The sequence below is a fragment of the Hemiscyllium ocellatum genome, chromosome 1, assembly GCF_020745735.1.
Source record: "Hemiscyllium ocellatum isolate sHemOce1 chromosome 1, sHemOce1.pat.X.cur, whole genome shotgun sequence".
Classification (NCBI taxonomy): Eukaryota; Metazoa; Chordata; class Chondrichthyes; order Orectolobiformes; family Hemiscylliidae; genus Hemiscyllium; species Hemiscyllium ocellatum.
Window position 1 is genome coordinate 14,630,620 of NC_083401.1, and position 19,227 is coordinate 14,649,846.

At 47.1% G+C, this 19,227-nt stretch overlaps 1 protein-coding gene across 1 annotated transcript; it reads left to right on the forward strand.

Annotated features, from left to right (window-relative positions):
* Nucleotides 1–2,432: 2,432 nt before the first annotated feature.
* Nucleotides 2,433–5,570, forward strand: nanos1 (nanos homolog 1). Its single transcript, XM_060828140.1, has one exon. It carries the CDS (start codon nucleotides 2,577–2,579, stop codon nucleotides 3,246–3,248), a length of 672 nt encoding a protein of 223 aa, XP_060684123.1. The 5' UTR covers nucleotides 2,433–2,576; the 3' UTR covers nucleotides 3,249–5,570.
* Nucleotides 5,571–19,227: the final 13,657 nt, after the last annotated feature.

Sequence of the window (19,227 nt, forward strand, 5' to 3'; positions counted from 1 at the left end):
CTGGTTCACTAACATCCTTCAGGGAAGGACACTGCCATCCTTACCTGGTCTGGCCTCCATGTGACTCCAGACCCACAGCAATGTGGTTGGCTCTTACCTGCCCTCTGGGCAATTAGGGATGGGCAATAAATGCCAACCTAGCCAGCGACACCCTCATCTTGTGAAAGACTGAAGAAAGCCCTCATAATATTGATGTATGCAGCTGGGTGGCTCAGTGGTTAGCACTGCCTCACAGTGCCAGTGACCAGCGTGACTGTTTGTGGAGTTTGCACATTCTCCCCATGTCTGCATGAGTTTCCTCTGTGTGCTCTGGTTTCCATCCACAGTCCAAAGACGTGCAGTTTAGGTGAACTGGCAATGCTAAATTGCCCATAGTGTTCAGGAAAGTGCAGGCAAGGTGGGTTAGCCATGGGAAATGCTGGGTTATAGTAATGGGGGTGGGTCTGAGTGGGCTGCCCTTTGGAGGGTCAGCGTGGACATGCTGGGCTGAATGGCCAGCTTTCATACTGTCGGGATCCTATGAATTATGTTCTCCTGTAGTGCACAGGTACACAAGGCTGAGGGCCAAGTGCTGTAAAATGGCATCAGAGTGGTTAGGGGACTGCTTTTGAGTAGGACAGGCAGAAAAGTAGAAATGTTGGAGATCACAGTGGGTCAGGCAGTATCCATGGAGAAAGAGAGAGAGAGAAAGGGGGGAGAGTGTGAATGTGAAAGAGGGAGAGGGAGGGGGGGGAGAAGGAGGGAGAGGAGAGGGAGAGGGAAGAGGGAGAGGAGAGGGACAAGGAAAGGGGGAGAGGGAGAGAGTGAATGTGAGAAAGGGAGAGCGGGAGAGGGAGAGAGAGGGAGAGTGTGAATGTGAGAGAGGGAGAAAGAGGGAAAATGTGAATGTGAGAGAGGGAAAGGGAGAGAGAGGGAGAGTGTGAATGTGAGAGAGGGAGGGGGGAAGGAGGGAGAGGAGAGGGAGAGGGGAGAGGGAGAGGGAGAGGAGAGGGATAAGGAAAGGGGAGAGGGAGAGAGTGAATGTGAGAAAGGGAGAGCAGGAGAGGGGGAGAGAGAGAGAGGGAGAGTGTGAATGTGAGAGGGGGAGAAAGAGGGAGAATGTGAATGTGAGAGAGGGAGAGGGGAAGGAAGGAGAGGAGAGGGACAAGGAAAGGGGAGAGGGAGAGTGTGAATGTGAGAAAGGGAGAGCAGGGGAGGGAGTGTGAATGTGAGAGAGGGAGAAAGAGGGAGAATGTGAATGTGACAGAGGGAAAGGGAGAGAGAGGGAGAGTGAATGTGAGAGAGGGAGAGAGAAGGAGCATGTGAATGTGGGAGAGTGAGGAGAGAGAGGGAGATAAGAGGGAGAGTGTGAATGTGAGAGAGGGAGAGGGAGAGAGAGGGAGAGTGTGATAGTGGGAGAAGGAGAGGGAGGGGGGAGAGGGAGACAGAGGGAGAGTGTGAATGTGAGAGGGAGGGGGGAGAGAGGGAGAGTGTGAATGTGAGAGGGAGGGGGGAGAGAGGGAGAGTGTGAATGTGAGAAAGGAAGAGAGAAGGAAAGTGTGAATGTGGGAGAGGAAGAGGGAGAGGGGGAGAGGGAGATGGAAAGAGAGGGAGAGTGTGAATGTGAGAGAAGGAGAATGTGAATGTGGGAGAGGAAGAGGGAGACAGGGAGATGGAGAGAAAGGGAGAGTGTGAATGTGAGAGAGGGAGATGGGGAGAGAAAGGAGAGGGTGAGAGAGGGAGAGTGTGAATGTGAGAGAGGGAGAGAGAGAGGGAGAGTGAATGTGAGAAAAGGCGGGGGAGAGTGGTGAGTGTGAGAGAGGGAGGGGAGAGAGAGAGTGTGAGAATGTGAGAGAGGGTGGGGGCGAGAGAGAGTGAGTCAATGTGACAGAGGGAGAGGGAGAGTGTGAATGTGAGAGAGGGAGAGAGAGAGGGAGAGTGAATGTGAGAAAAGGCGGGGGAGAGTGGTGAGTGTGAGAGAGGGAGGGGAGAGAGAGAGTGTGAGAATGTGAGAGAGGGAGAGGGAGAGTGTGAATGTGAGAGAGGGAGAGAGAGAGGGAGAGTGAATGTGAGAAAAGGCGGGGGAGAGTGGTGAGTGTGAGAGAGGGAGGGGAGAGAGAGAGTGTGAGAATGTGAGAGAGGGAGAGGGAGAGTGTGAATGTGAGAGAGGGAGAGAGTCTAGGTGACTCTTCATCGGAATGGATGGGCTGAAGGGCCGTCTTTCCCTCCCTTTCCCAACAGCAGCGGTTCAGACTCCGGCTCGGTTCCTGCAGCCGATCCGTGGCACCTTTTCCAACTCTCTCTCTCTCTCTCTCTGTGTCTCTTGTCTCTCTGTGTGTGTCTGCAGGAATGCAGTGAGATCTTTCAGGAGCTGGGATGGCTCCTCCCCCCTGCATTGAGAGGCAGTGCTGTACTCTCTCTCTCTCTATATCCCCCACCCCGTTATAAATACACACACACACATACAGAGAAGCTCATTCAGAACTGAGAGCTGGGGGGACACAGAGAGAGAGAGAGGGGGGCCAGTGCACTGAGGTCCCAGGGACATTATCCCCCAGCCTGAACTCCAAGAGAGAGAGAAGGGGGATTGGGGCGCTATGGATTTGTTGAACTCCAAGTACCTGAGCCCTGGAGGCACCTACGACTACACCTTCAACTTCTGGACGGACTACCTGGGCTTGTCCGCGCTGGTGATGAAGAGCCGCAAGAATGTGAGCCGCTCCCCCAACTCCATCACTGAGTCCCTGAAGGCCACTCTGGGGCTGAATGACGCTGCTTGCCCTTGCCTGGCCGCCGACGGGGACGCACCCCTGCAGTGCTGCTGCTGCTGCTGCTCGCCCAACGCGTCCAGGGGCTGGCTGGAGCTGGAGGACACCTTCTCCCTCTTCGACCCCGTCCGCCCCTTCCCTGCCTCCCCCCAGGAGCCCGAGCTGCTCCTCGACCCCTTCGCCCCCCTGGACCTGCTGGGGCTGGAGAGGAAGGGGTTCAGGAGGGGCAGCAGCGGCCGGGCCAAGCAGGAGCCCAAGATCTGCGTCTTCTGCCGCAACAACGGCGCCCCCGAGGATGTCTACTCCTCCCATGTGCTGAAGACCCCCGACGGCAGGGTCACCTGCCCCATCCTGAGGGCCTACACCTGCCCCCTCTGCCACGCCAGCGGAGACAACGCTCACACCATCAAATACTGCCCCCTCTCCAAAGACCAGCCGCCCCAGAGGCTGCTGAAGGGGGGCAGAGCGGTCGGTGGGGGCAAGAGGCTCAAGATCTTCTAGACTCGAAGCCTTCTTCACTGGGAAACAGAACCTTTTTTTTGGGACCTAAGACTTCTGACGCCCACCACCCTCCCAATTTCCAAACCTTCCACCTCCAACCCTCCATCTCCAACCTCCCTGGCTCCTAGACCCCCCACCTCCAAACCTTCCACCTCCAACCCTCCATCTCCAACCTCCCCGGCTCCTAGACCCCCCACCTCCAAACCTCCATCTCCAACCCCCCCCTCATATCCAACCCTCCATCTCCAACCTTCCCATCTCCTAGACCCGCCACCTCCAAACCTCCCTGTCCACCCCCCCATCCAACCCTCCATCTCCAACCTCCCCATCTCCTAGACCCCCCACCTCCAAACCTCCCTCTCCACCCCCCATCCAACCCTCCATCTCCAACCTCCCCATCTCCTAGACCCCCCACCTCCAAACCTCCTCTCCAACCCCACCCCCAATCCAACCCTCCATCTCCAAACCTCCCTCTCCAACCCCCCATCTCCAAGCACCCCCATATCCAACCCTCCATCTCCAGCCCCCCCATCTCCAAGCACCCCCATATCCAACCCCCATCTCCAACCCCCCAATCTCCTAACCCCCATCTCAAACTCCCCCCCCCCATCTCCAACACCACCCCCACCTCTTCATCTCCAACATCCCCAGTTCCCTCCCTTTCCTCCCAAAACTCAACCTTGTTTCAGGAAAGGAAATACCTGGTCTTGAAAAACATTTCTCAAGGTCCCATCGTTTTATGGATCAAGAATCGAATTTTGGGGCAAGAAAAACCATATTGTCTTCGTCTTTGGAAATGTGGTAGGTTTTGGCAAAGACAGAATGAGAGAAGGAACTGGTCATTTCTCCCTGGTAACTGTTCACTTGTTGACATAAGGCAATGTGATGTTTTTTTGTGCTGAAAAACGAGATTTGTGTTAATGGCCAGAAACATTTTGGTGTTCCATTGATATCCATCACTTTATTTCACCCTCTTCCCCAGTTTCCTGTCCCATTTAAAATGTCACTGACAAATTTTAAGACAAATTTCACCCCCCCCCCCCCCCCCCCCCCCCCCCCCCGCACCCCTCTCTGAAAACTGTTTGGAATTTTCTGCAGAGTTGCTAGGTTGGTGAAGAGCTTTTTTAGTTCAGGAATGTAATTTTGGACACAGGCCAGGATTTTCAAAAAGGGCAGAAGTAAGATTTCTATTCTTGGGCTGAAATGGAAGGTTGGAACATTTTCAAAAATGCATCTTTTTAGGAGAGCTTTTTGAATTTAATATCATTTGAATTTAATATCATTTGTGATTCATTTTCCAACTTTGTAAGTCTCTAACCTGCGCTGTAAAGTCACACCCCGACATATAACTCAACGAAGACTTGGAATTAGAGTCTGTCTTGCCATAGCTCCAATCTTTATTCTTGTTCCCGAAATCACAGATTGGTACACAGAAACAGGATTTGGTTTGAACTCGAGGACGACAGGACTTGTGCTGGGGTCTGGCCGGGACTATGTATTGGGGAGGGGAGAAAGAACCTTTTGTGGACAATTCAGTCTCAAGAATTTGTCTTAAAGCAAGACTGCTGATTTGTTTTTTGTGTTGTCCTTCTCAGACACAAACAAGCACGATTTTAAACAAAAAAACTGTTGGATAAGTAGTCAAACGTCTCTTTGTTACGTAACTTACTCCAAATATATTTAAAAAAAATTGCAGTTTTCTTCTTTATAGTGAATGTAACATTTTAACAGTCGGGAATTGTTCTGAAGAGATGATTCTTGCAGGACTGCACAATGAAATTGAGTCTTTCCTTTTATTTACCAAAGCAGTTATACAAGTTGTAAGAGAATTATATGTAAATAAGAACTTGTCTGTAATGTATATTCAGTATTTTGATCATATGCTGATTTAAAGAGGGCTCTACCTCAAAAGATTAATGCTTGAGAGATGCATTAAATTTCTATAAAAAAAATTAAATATCAGATTCAATAAATAACCAGTTTATAAATGACACACTGCCATTTCTAAAAGGTTTTGTAATAATATTTTTTTGAATTTTATATAAGAAATCTGTATTTTTCACATTACGGCTGCAGGAAAAATTTTAAAATGAATGCCGCTTTTAAGCAATTCATTTCGCACTTAAGTTTCTGTAAATATAATTCACAATTATTTTCTTTCTGAATTTGTGTTGTAAATTGTTGGCCTTTCTTTGCATAGAGTTTTTTAAAAAAAAGAAATCTTGATTAAGGTACCAGTTTAATTCTTATTTATACAATGGTGTTACTGTTTCTGTATGCTGCAGCACAGAAAGAATGATATTGTTTACTGAAGGTAATAAAATGGCATATTGAAGAATCATTGCGATGACTTCTTAAATCTTTTTGCACTCAATACTTGAGCACATGGCTCCCCCTGGGGTCTGAATTGAGATGTGCACCACGCAATTGAGGGCAGACCTCACCGGTCTGATATGGTAAGGAAGAAATACTTGCATTCATATAGCACCCTTTCACAGCCACCAGACACCCCAAGCAGCTTTACAGCCAGTCAAGTCTTTTATAAGGCACGTATGAGTTGACAGGATTGGGAGAAGTCAAGATACCTTCAACTGGACCATCTCAGACACCTCCCACCCCTTCCCTGGACCTCTCCATCAACGGTGACCAATTCAACACTGACATCTTCTACAAACCCACCGACTCTCACAGCTACCTGGATTACACCTCCTCCTAACCTGCCTCCTGTAAAAATGCCATCCCGTATTCCCAATTCCTCCGCCTCTGCCATATCTGCTCCCAGGAGGACCAGTTCCACCACAGAACACACCAGATGGTCTCCTTCTTTTAGAGACTGTAATTTTCCCTCCCACCTGGTTGATGATGCCCTCCAGTGCCTCTCATTCACTTCCCGCATCTCCGCTCTTGAACCCCCCACCCCTCCAACAGCAAACCCCACCCCCCCCCCCCGTCCTCACCTTCCACCCCAGCCACCTCTACATAAATTGCGAAGAGGGCCACACTCTCTCAAAACTGCAAAGGATTGGAGGAACGCTGGGGCTGGGAGAGTTCACACTGAGCTATGTAGAGAGACGGGATGAGTGAGATCTTGGATGGAATTTGTGGAACAAGGATGCAAATTTTAAATGAAACAAATAATTGAGAAGTTCTGAAACAAAAACAAATTGCTGGAGAAACTCAGCTGGTCTGGCCACAGCTGTGGAGAGAAACCTTTGAGATAATGTTTCATCAGATTTTAACATCATAAGGCATTGCTGAACAGCTTGAAGTAGAGAAGGGGACAAGGGGTGTGAATAGATTTGCAGGTCCATGAAATGAACTTCAAATGATTCACACAGGTACCAATCCCTCAGCCAGGAATCAAAGGGAGCTGTCAGTTTTCAGAGTCAGAGATTGAATGGTTCGGGTCTCACCCAAATACATGAGCACATCAAATCTAAGTAGGAACGGTACTGAGGGAGTGCTGCACTGGCAGAGGTGCTATTTTTCAGTTCAATTGCAACAGAAGTAAGCCCCAGAGCACGAGGGACTGAAGGACCATGAAGAGGAGAGAGTGGTGGTACTGAATCTCATGGAATATCAACTGCAGGTCTCTCAACTCCGATTATAAATGATCTGTTGGGATTGGGCTGTGTAGAACTCCTGCTGTGTCAGTTATGGAAAAAAAAACCCACCAATATACTAGATAGCACCGATGTTATGCTGCATAATTCTAAGAAACAGTAATAAGAGTGATGTGTGAGTGCAAGTTAAGGGAAACAATATTTCTAAAAGATAGACTGAATGGCAAAGGAATTGTGGTGGCCCTGATAATAAAGGATAAAATCATAGAATCCCTACAGTGTGGGAGCAGGCCATTCAGCCCATCAAGTTCATACTAAACCTCTGAAGAGAATCCCACCCAATCTCTGTAATCCTGCATTTCCCCTGGCTAGCCCAGACATCTTTGGACTGTGGGAGGAAACCGGAGCACCCAGGAGAAACCCACACAGACACGGGGAGAACATGCAAACTCCACACAGACAGTCACGTGGAATCAAACCAAGGTCCCTGGTGCTGTGAGGCAGCAGTGCTAACCCCAAGGACAGGGGGACATTTATGAGAAAGGACTTGACCTTAGAAGACCATGACAGCATAATTGGGGAGGGGGTTGAACTTGCAATAGGAGTCAGAAAACATTAGTGGGAATTGATTACAGGTTCCCTCAGGATAATTGGTTACACCAGCGGCAAAATTTTGACTAAAAGAAAATTTCAGTGTTGGTAACACAGCCAATAACAGGGAAGAACTTTCATCTTTAATTCTAGAACGTGAACAATCACTTTGGCAAAGATGGTCGAGAAGCAGATTTGTTGAATAGTTTCACGAGTTTTCTGGATCAATATTTTGTGGAGTGGCCTAGAGATAAAACTATTTTAGATTTTGTTCTTTGTAATGTGACAGCATTTATTAGTAATATCACAGCTATGCGAAACCTGAGATAGACCCCCACCTGGAGTACAGTGAGCAGACCTGGACACTACATCTTAGGAAGGTTAGACTGGCCTTTGGAGAGAGTACATCACGGCTTTACAACAACGATACCTGGGCTTCAGGAGTTAAGTTATCAGGAGAAATGACACAAATTAAGCCAGTTTACTCTGTCATCGAGGTCTTCAAGATATTAACAGGAGTAGACAAAGATAAACTTGGTCGCCATACTATAGGAAGGATGTGGAGGCACTGGAACGGGTGCAGAGGAGGTTTACCAGGATGTTGCCTGGCATGGTAGGAAGATCATATGAGGAAAGGCTGAGGCACTTGGGGCTGTTCTCATTGGAGAAAAGAAGGTTTAGGGGAGATTTGATAGAGGTGTACAAGATGATTAGGGGTTTAGATAGGGTTGATAGTGAGAACCTTTTTCCACATATGGAGTCAGCTGTTACTAGGGGACACAGCTTTAAATTAAGGGGTGGTTGGTATGGGACAGATGTTAGGGGTAGATTCTTTACTCAGCGGGTTGTGAGTTCATGGAATGCCCTGCCAGTAGCAGTGGTGGACTCTCCCTCGTTATGGTCATTTAAGCGGGCATTGGATAAGCATATGGAGGTTATTGGGCTAGTGTAGGTTAGGTAGGCTTCGGTCGGCGCAACATCGAGGGCCGAAGGGCCTGTACTGCGCTGTATTTTTCTATGTTCTATGTTCTATGTTTACTCAGAGAGTTGTAGGGGAGTGGAACACATTGCCTTCAACAGTAGTAGACTCGCCAACTTTAAAGGCATTTAAATGGTCATTGGAGAAATATATGGATGAAAATGGAATAGTGTTGGATAGATAAGCTTCAGATTGGTTCCACAGGTCGGCACAACATCGATGTGTATATAATGTTCTATGCTCTATGTTAGACCAATGACTCAGGCATGAAGGGAGTGAGGCCTGTGATTGATGAACTGAGTAGATTCCAATCTGTGGCCATATCCAAACAGTGGGAAACCTCCTAAAGAATTATTTCAAATGCACATCAAATGTACATCCCATTGAAGAACAAAAGTTCAGTGAGAAAGATCAAACCATGGCTTGTTCAGGAAGTTAAGAACAGTATGGATTAAACCAAGAAGCTTCTCATTTTATGAAGAACAGTGATTTGGGTGTGTTTTGGAATCCAGCAAAGCACCCCAAGCAGCTTTACAGCTTTACAAAAAATGATAAAAGGGGGAAAATAAGTACAATCAGAGCAAAGAAAGATAAAGTCAGCTTTATTACATTTATAGAAAGGAAGAGAATATATAGAGTGAACACTTATCCCTCAGGAAGCAGGGCCAAACAAAATAGTGATAGAGTCGTACAGCACAGAACCAGACCCTTCGGCCCAACCAGTCCATGTTAACCATAATTCCAAATTAAACCAGTCCTACCTGTCTGCACCTGGTCCATATCCCTCCAAACCTTTCTTATTCAGGTACTTATCCAAATGTCTTTTAAATTGTGTAACTGCACCCACATCCATCACTTCCTCTGGAAATTCATTCCACACCACACACGATCCACTCCCTGTTAAAAAAAAAATTGCCCCTAATGTCCTTCTTAAATTTTTCTCCTCTTAAAAATATTTCCCAAAGTCTTGAAATCCCTTGTCCTAAGGAAAAGACACCAGCTGTTCACCCTATCTATTCCCCTCATGATTTTATGAACCTCTACAAAGTCACCCCTCAACCTCCTTTGCTGCTGTGAAAAAGGCCCCAGCCTACTCAGCCTCTCCCTGCAATTCAAACCCCCTCATTCCTGGCAACATCCTGGTAACTCTCTCCAGCTTACTAATATCCTTCCTAGAACAGGGCAAGAACTGGGCACTATTCCAGAAGAGGCCTCACCAGCGTCCTGCACAACCTCAATGTGACATCCTAACTCCTATACTCAAAGACACTGTGCACACAGGGACAGCAAGCCATCCCATGCTCCTTGAGACTGCTTTGCTGAATCTCTGAGTCTCGTTCACTTTACAGAATATACTGAATGGACTCACAAACTCTTAACATTCACTTGTAACTGTGTTTTTGCCTCTGTTTACCTATTATTTACTATCTATGCTACTTAACTCTGTGATTTGTCTGTATTGCTCGCAAGACAAAGCTTTTCACTGTGCCTCGGTACACATGACAATAAATTCAATTCAATTCAAGTGTATAAAGTCCTGTCCTGATATGCTGTTCCAAAATGTAGCACCTCATATTTATCAAAATTAAACTCCATCTGCCACTCCTTGGCCCATCTGATCAAGATCCCCTTGTAGTCTGAGATAACCTTCTTCACTAGGTGACAATGAGGACTACAGATGCTAGAGATTAGAATCAAGAACGTGGTGCTGGAAAAGCACAGCAGGTCGAGCATTTGAGGAGCAGGAGAATCGACGTTTCAGACAAAAGCCCTTTATCAGGATTCCTGATGAAGGGCTTTTGCCCGAAACGTTGATTTTCCTGCTCCTCAGATGCTGCCTGACCTGCTGTGCTTTTCCAGCACCACACTCTTGACTCTAACCTTCTTCATTGTCCACGACACATCCAATTTGGGGGAGCACTTTGGGACCAGTGACCATAATTCTATTAATTGCAGAATAGTTACAGAGAGGGATAAAAAAACGTCCAAAGGCTCAAATTCTAAAAGAGGGGCAAGGCGAATTTTGATGGAATTAGACAGGAGCTTGCAGGGGTTGATTGATTAGATTAGATTACTTACAGTGTGGAAACAGGCCCTCCGGCCCAACAAGTCCACACCGACCCGCTGAAGTGCAACCCACCCAGACCCATTCCCCTACATTTACCCCTTTAACACTACAGGCAATTTAGCATGGCCAATTCACCTGACCCGCACATCTTTGGACTGTGGGAAGAAACCGGAGCACCCGGAGGAAACCCAGACACAGGGAGAATGTGCAAACTCCAACACAGTCAGTCGCCTGAGGCAGGAATTGAACCTGGGTCTCAGGCGCTGTGAGACAGCAGTGCTAACCACTGTGCCACCATGCCACTCACCACGGAGTAGTTTGTTTGCAGGCAAAGGGATCTCTGCAAAGTGGGAGGCCTTTAAAAGTGAGATAGCTAGAGTTCAAGGTCTATATGTTCCTGGGAGGAAGGGCAAGGTTGGCTGGAATAGGGAACACTGGATGGCTAGAGATATTGAGACTTTCACCAGAAAAAAGGAGAAGGTGTAGCTCAGGTTGAGGTAGCTGGGATCAAGGGAACGCCTGGAGGTACAAGTGGAATAAAGGAGTTTACTGAAGAGGGAAAAGAGAATGGTGGAAAAGGGGGCACGAAATAGCCTTGGCTGAGAAGATTAGGGTGAATCCAAAGAGGTTCGTTAATATATTAAAGGAAAAAGAATAACCAGTGAGACAATACAGCCCCTCAAGGACCAAAGTGGATAGAACCGCAGAAGATGGGCGACGACCTCAATGAATCTCTCCTCTGTGTTTCCCATGGAGAAAGACATAAAGGCTTGGGAACTTGGGGAGGTTAGTGGAGATGTATTGGGGGACAGTCCATGTCATAATAGAGGAGGTGTTGGATGTATTAGAATGTATGAAGGTGGATAAATCTCTTGGCCCTAAACAAGGGCGGCACGGTGGCACAGTGGTTAGCACTGCTGCCTCACAGTGCCAGAGACCTGGGTTCAATTCCCGACTCAGGCGACTGACTGTGTGGAGTTTGCACGTTCTCCCCGTGTCTGCCCGGGTTTCCTCCCACAGTCCAAAGATGTGTGGGTCAGGTGAATTGGCCATGCTAAATTGCCCATAGTGTTAGGTAAGGGGTAAATGTAGGGGTATGGGTGGGTTGCGCTTCGGCGGGTTGGTGTGGACTTGTTGGGCTGAAGGGCCTGTTTCCACACTGTAAGTAATCTAATCTTTAAAAAAAGGTATATCTAAGAACACTGCAAGAGGCTGGAGAAGAAATAGCAAGCTCCTGTCTTAATTCCATCAAAATCCGCCTTGCCCCAATTTAGAATATTTTTGCATCATTGTTAGTTACAGGTGGGGTCCCGGAAGTTTGGAAAGTAGCGAGTGTTGTGCAAGAAGGGCTGCAAAGAAAAGCCTGGGAACTATAGACCAGTAAATGTAACATCTGGGAAGGTTCTGAGGGATAAGCTATACATACATTTAGAAAGATAGGGTTTGATTAGGAGTAGTCAGTATAGTGTTTTGAATGGAAGATCATGCTTCACAAATTTGTTATAGTTTTTTGATGATGTGACCAGGAAGGTTGATGAGGGCAGGGCAGTAGACGTAGTCTATATGGATTTCAGTAAGGCCTTTGATAAGATTCCACATGGTAAGCTGTTCTGGAAGGTTAGATCGCATGGAATCCCGGGAGAGCTGGCAAATTGGATACACAATTGGCTCGATAGTAGGAAGCAGAGGGGAAGTCCGTGGACCGGAAACCTGTGACTGGTGGAGTGTCTCAGGGATCGGTACTGGGCCGATTACTGTTTGTTATCTACATCAGTGATTTGGATGAGAATGGACATCATCAGTAAGTTTGCAGATGGCACTAAAATAGGCAGTATCGTGGACAGTGAGGAAGATTATCAGAAATTGCAGCAGGACCTGGATCACCTGGGGAAGTGGGCTGAGAAATGGCAAATAGAGGTTAATATAGATAAGTGTGAGTTCTCACGTTGTGGAAAGTCAAATCAAGGTAGGAGTTTCATGGTAAATGGCTGGGCCTTAAGGAGTGTAGTGGAACAGAGGGACCTTGGAGTTCAGGTTCACAGTTCTCTGAAAGTGGAGTTGCAGGTAGATAGGGCAGTGAAGAAGGCTTTTGACACACTGGCCTTCATCAGTCAGGGCATTGAGTATAGAAGTTGGGAAGTTATTTTGCAGTTGGACAGGACGTTGGTGAGGCCACACTTGGAATATTGTGTTCAGTTTTGGTCATCTTGCTATTGGAAGGATATTACTAAACTGGAAAGAGTGCAGAAGAAATTTCCAAGGATGTTACCTGGACTCAAGGGTCTGAGTTATAGGGAGAGGTCGGACAAGCTAGGACTGCTTTCTTTAGAGTGTAGGAGACTGAGGGGGGATGTTATAGAAGTGTATAAGATCATGAGAGGCATGGATAGGGTGAATGCACTCAGTCTTTTTCCCAGAGTTGGGGAATCGAGGACTGAAGGGCATCAGTTTAAGGTTAAGGGGGAAAGAATAAAAGGGAACCTGACGGGTAATTTTATTATGCAGAAGGTGGTCGCATATGGAATGAGCTGCCAGCGGAAGTGGTTGAGGCGGGTACACTAACAACATTTAAAAGGAATTTGGACAAATACATGGATAGGAAAGGTTTAGAAAGATATGGGCCAAATGCAGGGAAATGGGGTTAGCGTGGACGGCCATTTTGATTGGTTTGGGCCAGTTTTGACCAAAGACCCTTTCTCCGAGCTGTAGGACTATGACTCCAGCCTTCCGGCACCTCACCTGTGACTATCGATGATACAAATATCTCAGCAAAAGGCCCAGCAATCACTTCCCTAGCTTCCCACAGAGCTCTCGCGTACACCTGATCAGGTCCTGGGGATTTATCCACCTTTATGTGTTTTAAGACGTTTAGCACCTTCTCCTCTGTAAATAGACATTTTTCAAGATGTCACCATCTATTTCCTTATATTCTATATCTTCCATCTCCTTTTCCACAGTAAACCCTGATGCAAAATACTCGTTTAGTATCTGTCCCATCTCCTGCAGTTCCACACAAAGGCCGCCTTGCTGATCTTTGTTATCCATTTGTCCTTAATGTATTTGTAAAAACCCATTGGATTCTCCTTAACTCTATTTGTCAAAGCTTTCTCATGTCCCCTTTTTGCCCTCCTGATTTCCCTCTTAAGTATATTCCTACTTCCTAAGGATTCATTTGCTCTCTGCTGTCTATACCTGACATATGCTTCCCTTTTATTCTTGACAAAATCTCATTTTCTCTAGTCATTCAGCATTTCCTAAACATATCAGCCTTCCCTTTCACCCTGACAGGAATATACTTCCTCTGGATTCTCGTTATCTCATTTCTGAAGGCTTCCCATTTTCCAGCCGTCCCTTTACCTGCGAACATTTGCCTCCAATCAGCTTTTGAAAGTTCTTGCCCAATAATGTCAAAATTGGCCTTCCTCCAATTTAGAACTTTAATTTTTTAGATTTGGCCTATCCTTATCCATCACTATCTTAAATCTAATAGAATTATGGTCGCTGGCCCCAAAGTGCTCCCCCACTGACACCTCAGTCACCTGCCCTGCCTTGTTTCCCAAGAGTAGGTCAAGTTTTGCACCTTCTCTAGTAGGTACATCCACATACTGAATCGGAAATTTTTCTTGTACACACTAAACAAATTCCTCTCCATCTAAACCCTTAACACTATGGCAATCCCAGTCTATGTTTGGAAAGTTAAAATCCCCTACCATAACCACCCTATTATTCTTACAGATAGCTGAGATCGCCTTACAAATTTGTTTCTCAATTTCCCTCTGACTATTAGGGGGTCTATAGGTCAATCCCAATAAGGTGATCATCCCTTTCTTATTTCTCAGTTCCACTTAAATAACTTCCCTGGATGTATTCTCAGGAGTATTCTCCCGAAATACAGCTGTAATCCTATCCCTTATCAAAAACACCACTTCCCCATCTCTCTTGCCTCCCTTTCTATCCTTCCTGTAGCATCTGTACCTTGGAATATTAAGCTGCCAGTCCTGCCCATCCCTGAGCCATGTTTCTGTAATTGCTATGATATCCCAGTCACATGTTTCCAACCATGCCCTGAGTTCATCTGCTTTACCTGTTAGGCCTATCACATTGAAATGAATGTAGATTAATTGATCAGTCCTACTTCATTCTCTGCTTTGTCCCTGCCTGCACTGACTGTTTGACTTGCTCCTTTTCCTAACTAAACCAGTCTCAGATTGATCTCTTTCCTCACTATCCCCACCCCATCCTTTTGACCATAAGAACCATAAGACATAGAAGCAGAAATGAGGCCACTGGGCCCATCCATCCAGTCTGCTCCACCATTCAATCATGGCTGATAGGTTTTTCAACCCCATTTCTCACCTTTGATCCCCTTGGTAATCAAGAATCTGTCTATCTCAGGTCTCCACAGCTTTCTGTGACAGTGAGTTCCATAGATTCACCACTCTCTGGCTGAAGATGTTTCTCCTTATCTCCATTCTAAGAGGTCTTCCCTTTACTCTAATGCTGTGCTCTTGGGTCCTAGTCTCTCCTACCAATGGAAACATCTTCCCAAAATCTACTGTCCAGGCCATTCAGTATTCTGTAAGTTTCAATCAGAATCCCTCCATATCCTTCTAACATTCATCGAGTATAGTCCCAGAGTCCTCAAATTGTTTCTCATTAATTTACTAGTTTAAATCATCGAGCAAATCTTCCTGCCAGTACATTATACTCCTTCCAGTTCAGGTGCAACCCATCCTTCCTGTACAGGTCACTTCTACCCCAGAAGAGATTCCAATGAGCCAAAAATGTAAACCCTTCTCCCCTGCACCAGCCTCTCAGCCACACATTCATCTGCTCCATCCTCCTATTCCTACTCTCACTAGCTCGTAGCATTGAGAGTAATCCTACCTCAAGGGCTTCCAGATAATCCCTACCCTTGAGGACTTCTTTCTTCAATTCCTGCCTAACTTCCAATATTGTCCCTTCAGAATCTCATCCTTTTCTCTTGCTGGTTCCAACGTTTACAATGACCTCCTGCTGGTCCTATTTCCCTTTAAGAATATTCTGTACCCTCTCCGAGATATCTTTGATCCTAGCACCAGGAAGGCAACGCATCATTCTGATGTCTCACCTTCAACCGCAGAAACATCTGTCCATGCCTCTGACCAGAGAGTCCCCTATCACAATCGATTCTTTGGAACCTGATATATCCCTCTTTACACTACAGCCAGCCTCGATATCAGAAACTTGGCTGTCACTGTGATATTCCCCTGACAGTCCATCACCCCCAACATTTTCCAAAACAGCATGCTTGTTTGAGATGGGGATAGCCACAGGAGACTCCTGCACTACCTGCCTCCCACTTCTACTTTTCCTGTCAGTAACCCATCTGTCTGCAGTTTTTCTCCATCCCAATAACTGTCATCAATCACACCCCCTAGCTCCTCATTGCCTCTAACTGCCACTCTAATCATTCCATGCGATCTGATAGGATTCACAACCAAACACACTTCCTGCAGACATAATCATCAGTAACATGGAAACTCTCCCTAATCTCCCACATCCAACATGAAGAGCACATCACTCTACTAAAGGCCATCTTTGTCCCTTAACAATCTACAGTAAATAGCAGTCTTACTGCTCGAAAAACACTGCTCTACGCAAACTTAGTAAAGAGACGTTGCATGCAAATTCATAGCTCCTTGACCATGAAGTCGCAGGTAGATAGGATAGATTAGATTAGAGTAAATTCCTTACAGTGTGGAAACAGGCCCTTCGGCCTAACCAGTCCACACCAACCCTCCGAAGAGTAACCCACCCAGTCCCATTTCCCTCTGACTAATGCACCTAACACTATGGACAATTAAGCATGGCCAGTTCACCTGACCTGCACATCTTTGGACTGTGGGAAGAAACCGGAGCATCTGGAGGAAACCCATGCAGGCACGGGGAGAAAGTGCAAACACCACACAGCCAGTCACCCGAGGCTGGAATTGAACCTGAGACCCTGGTGCTGTGAGGCAGCAGTACTAACCACTGAAGAAGGCGTTTGGTATTCTTTCATTTGTTGGTCAGAGTATTGAGTACAAGAGGTGGGAGGTCAAGGTGCTGCTGTATAGGACATTGGTTAGGCCAGTTTTGGAATATTGCGTGCAATTCTGGTCTCCTTCCTATCAGGAGGATGTTGTGAAACTTGAAAGGGTTCAGAAAAGATTTAAAGGATGTTGCCAGGGCTGGAGGATTTGAGCTACAGGGAGAGGCTGAACAGGCTGGGGCTGTTTTCCCTGGAGCAATGGAGGCCGAGGGGTGACCTTGTAGAGGTTTATAAAATCATGAGGGGCATGGATAGGGTGAATAGACAAAGTCTTTTTCCTGGGCTAGGGGAGTCCAGAACTAGAGGGCATAGGCGTAGGGTGAGATGGGAAAGATATAAAAGAGACCTAAGGGTTAACTTATTCACACAGAGGGTGGTACGTGTATGGAATGAGCTGCCAGAGGAAGTGGTGGAGGCTGATACAGTTACAACATTTAAAAGGCATCTGGATGGGTATATGAATAGGAAGGGTTTGGAGGGATATGGGCCAGGTGCTGGAAAATGGGAATAGATTGGGATAGGACATCTGGTCGGCTTGGATGGGTTGGACTGAAGGGTTTATTTCAGTACTGTACATCTCTATGACTCTATGACTCCAATTTTAAAGTGATCAAGAAACAGATGCCGAAAAAGAACCCACTATACTCACTATTGTAGACATATAAACACAGTGAGGTTACAGTAAAAACTAGCCCCTTAGCTGCTCCTTTGCTGTGAGCTCCCACATACAGGTTTCTCCAAGGCCAGCTGTGAAGTTCGCTGTTTGTTCATTTTTTTTTGATGCACTTCGATGTCCAGAAATACTTGAAACCAGACACCAAAGGCAGGAGCTGTGCAGATTCACAGCGGGGTCAGACAGCAGTGTGGGTCTCTTTCTCCATTTCAATCACTTCCCATGTGTTCTCATGCCCTTGTCTCTCTTCCTCCTGTTTAAAGGGTCATTATTTGGTCTTTTTTCCTTAAAGTTCCAAAACAATGGATCAGTAATTACTGCTCCTGGAATTCAAGGATATCAACTCCAACACAGAAAAATACCTCATAAAAAGGAACAGCTCTAACAGCCATAACTTTTCCACATTCTCCATCTTACATTACCCAGAATCCTTCAGTTTTTATGTACATCGGTGTCTGTTGTTAACAATCCTAATCGACATTAATTCTCTCTGAAAGGGTGCCTTGTCTCGCTGATATGGGACTTTCCTCTCCAAATAATGTTCCTGAACTTCTCCTGATGTTACCGGGACTGAAGGGTTTGAACTAAACGCAGAGGTTGAACAGGCTGGGGCTGTTTTCCCTGGAGTGTCGGAGGCTGAGGGTGACCTTATAGAGGTTGATAAAATCATGAGGGGCATGGATAGGGTAAATAGGCAAAGTCTCTTCCCTGGGGTGGGGGAGTCCAGAACTAGAGGGCATACGTTTAGGGTGAGAGGGGAAAGATTTTAAAAAGACCTAAGGGGTAACCCTTTCACGCAGAGGGTGGTACGTGTGTGGAACCACCTCTGTGTCTCTAACAAATTTAGGTACCGGGTGTTTGATTCCAAATTCCAAACCGATGATGTAAAATATGAACAGCCATGGACCAATCATTGTGGGGCATCACTTCCCACTCTCTGTCACTCTGATGCCCATTCTCTACCATGGTACCAGGAGCTATTCCTGGTTGGGTATTGACTGATCTTAGCTGAAAAATGTGTTGCTGGAAAAACAGCAGGTCAGGCAGCATCCAAGGAGCAGGGGAATCGACATTTCGGGCATGAGCCCTTCTTCAGGAATGAGGAGAGTGTGCCAAGCAGCCTGAGATAAAAGGTAGGGGGGAGGGAATTTGGGGGAGGTGCGTTGGGAATGCGATAGGTGGAAGGAGGTGAGGGTGAGGGTGATAGGCCAGAGAGGGGGTGGGGGCGGAGAGGTCGGGAAGAAGATTGCAGGTCAAGAGGGCGGTGCTGAATCCGGGGGTTGGGATTGAGAAAAGGTGGGGGGAGGGGAAATGAGGAAGCTGGAGAAATCTGCATTCATCCCTTGTGGTTGGAGGGTTCCTAGGCGGAAGATGAGGCGCTCTTCCTCCAGGCGTCGTGTTGCCATGGTCTGGCGATGGAGGAGGCCAAGGACCTGCATGTCCTTGGTGGAGTGGGAGGAGGAGATAAAGTGTTCAGCCACGGGGCAGTTTGTTGGTTGGTGCGGGTGTCCCAGAGGTGTTTTCTGAAGCGTTCCGCAAGTAAGTGGCCTGTCTCCCCAATGTAGAGGAGGCCACATCGAGTGCAGCGGATGCAGTAAATGATGTGTGTGGAGGTACAGGTGAATTTGCGACGGATGTAGAAGGATCCATTGGGGCCTTGGAGGGAGGTGAGGGGGGAGGTGTGGGCGCAAGTTTTGCACTTCTTGCGGTTACAGGGGAAGGTGCCAGGAGTGGAGGTTGGGTTGGTGGGAGGTGTGGACCTGACGAGGGAGTCACGGAGGGAGTGGCCTTTCCGGAACGCTGATAGGGGAGGGGAGGGAAATATATCCCTGGTGGTGGGGTCTGTTTGGAGGTGGTGGAAATGACGAAGGATGATACAATGTATATAGAGGTTGGTGGGGTGGTAGGTGAGGACCAGTGGGGTTCTGTCCTGGTGGCGATTGGAGGGGCGGGGCTCAAGGGCGGAGGAGCGGGAAGTGGAGGAGATGCAGTGGAGGGCATCGTCCATCACATCTGGGGGGAAATTGCGGTC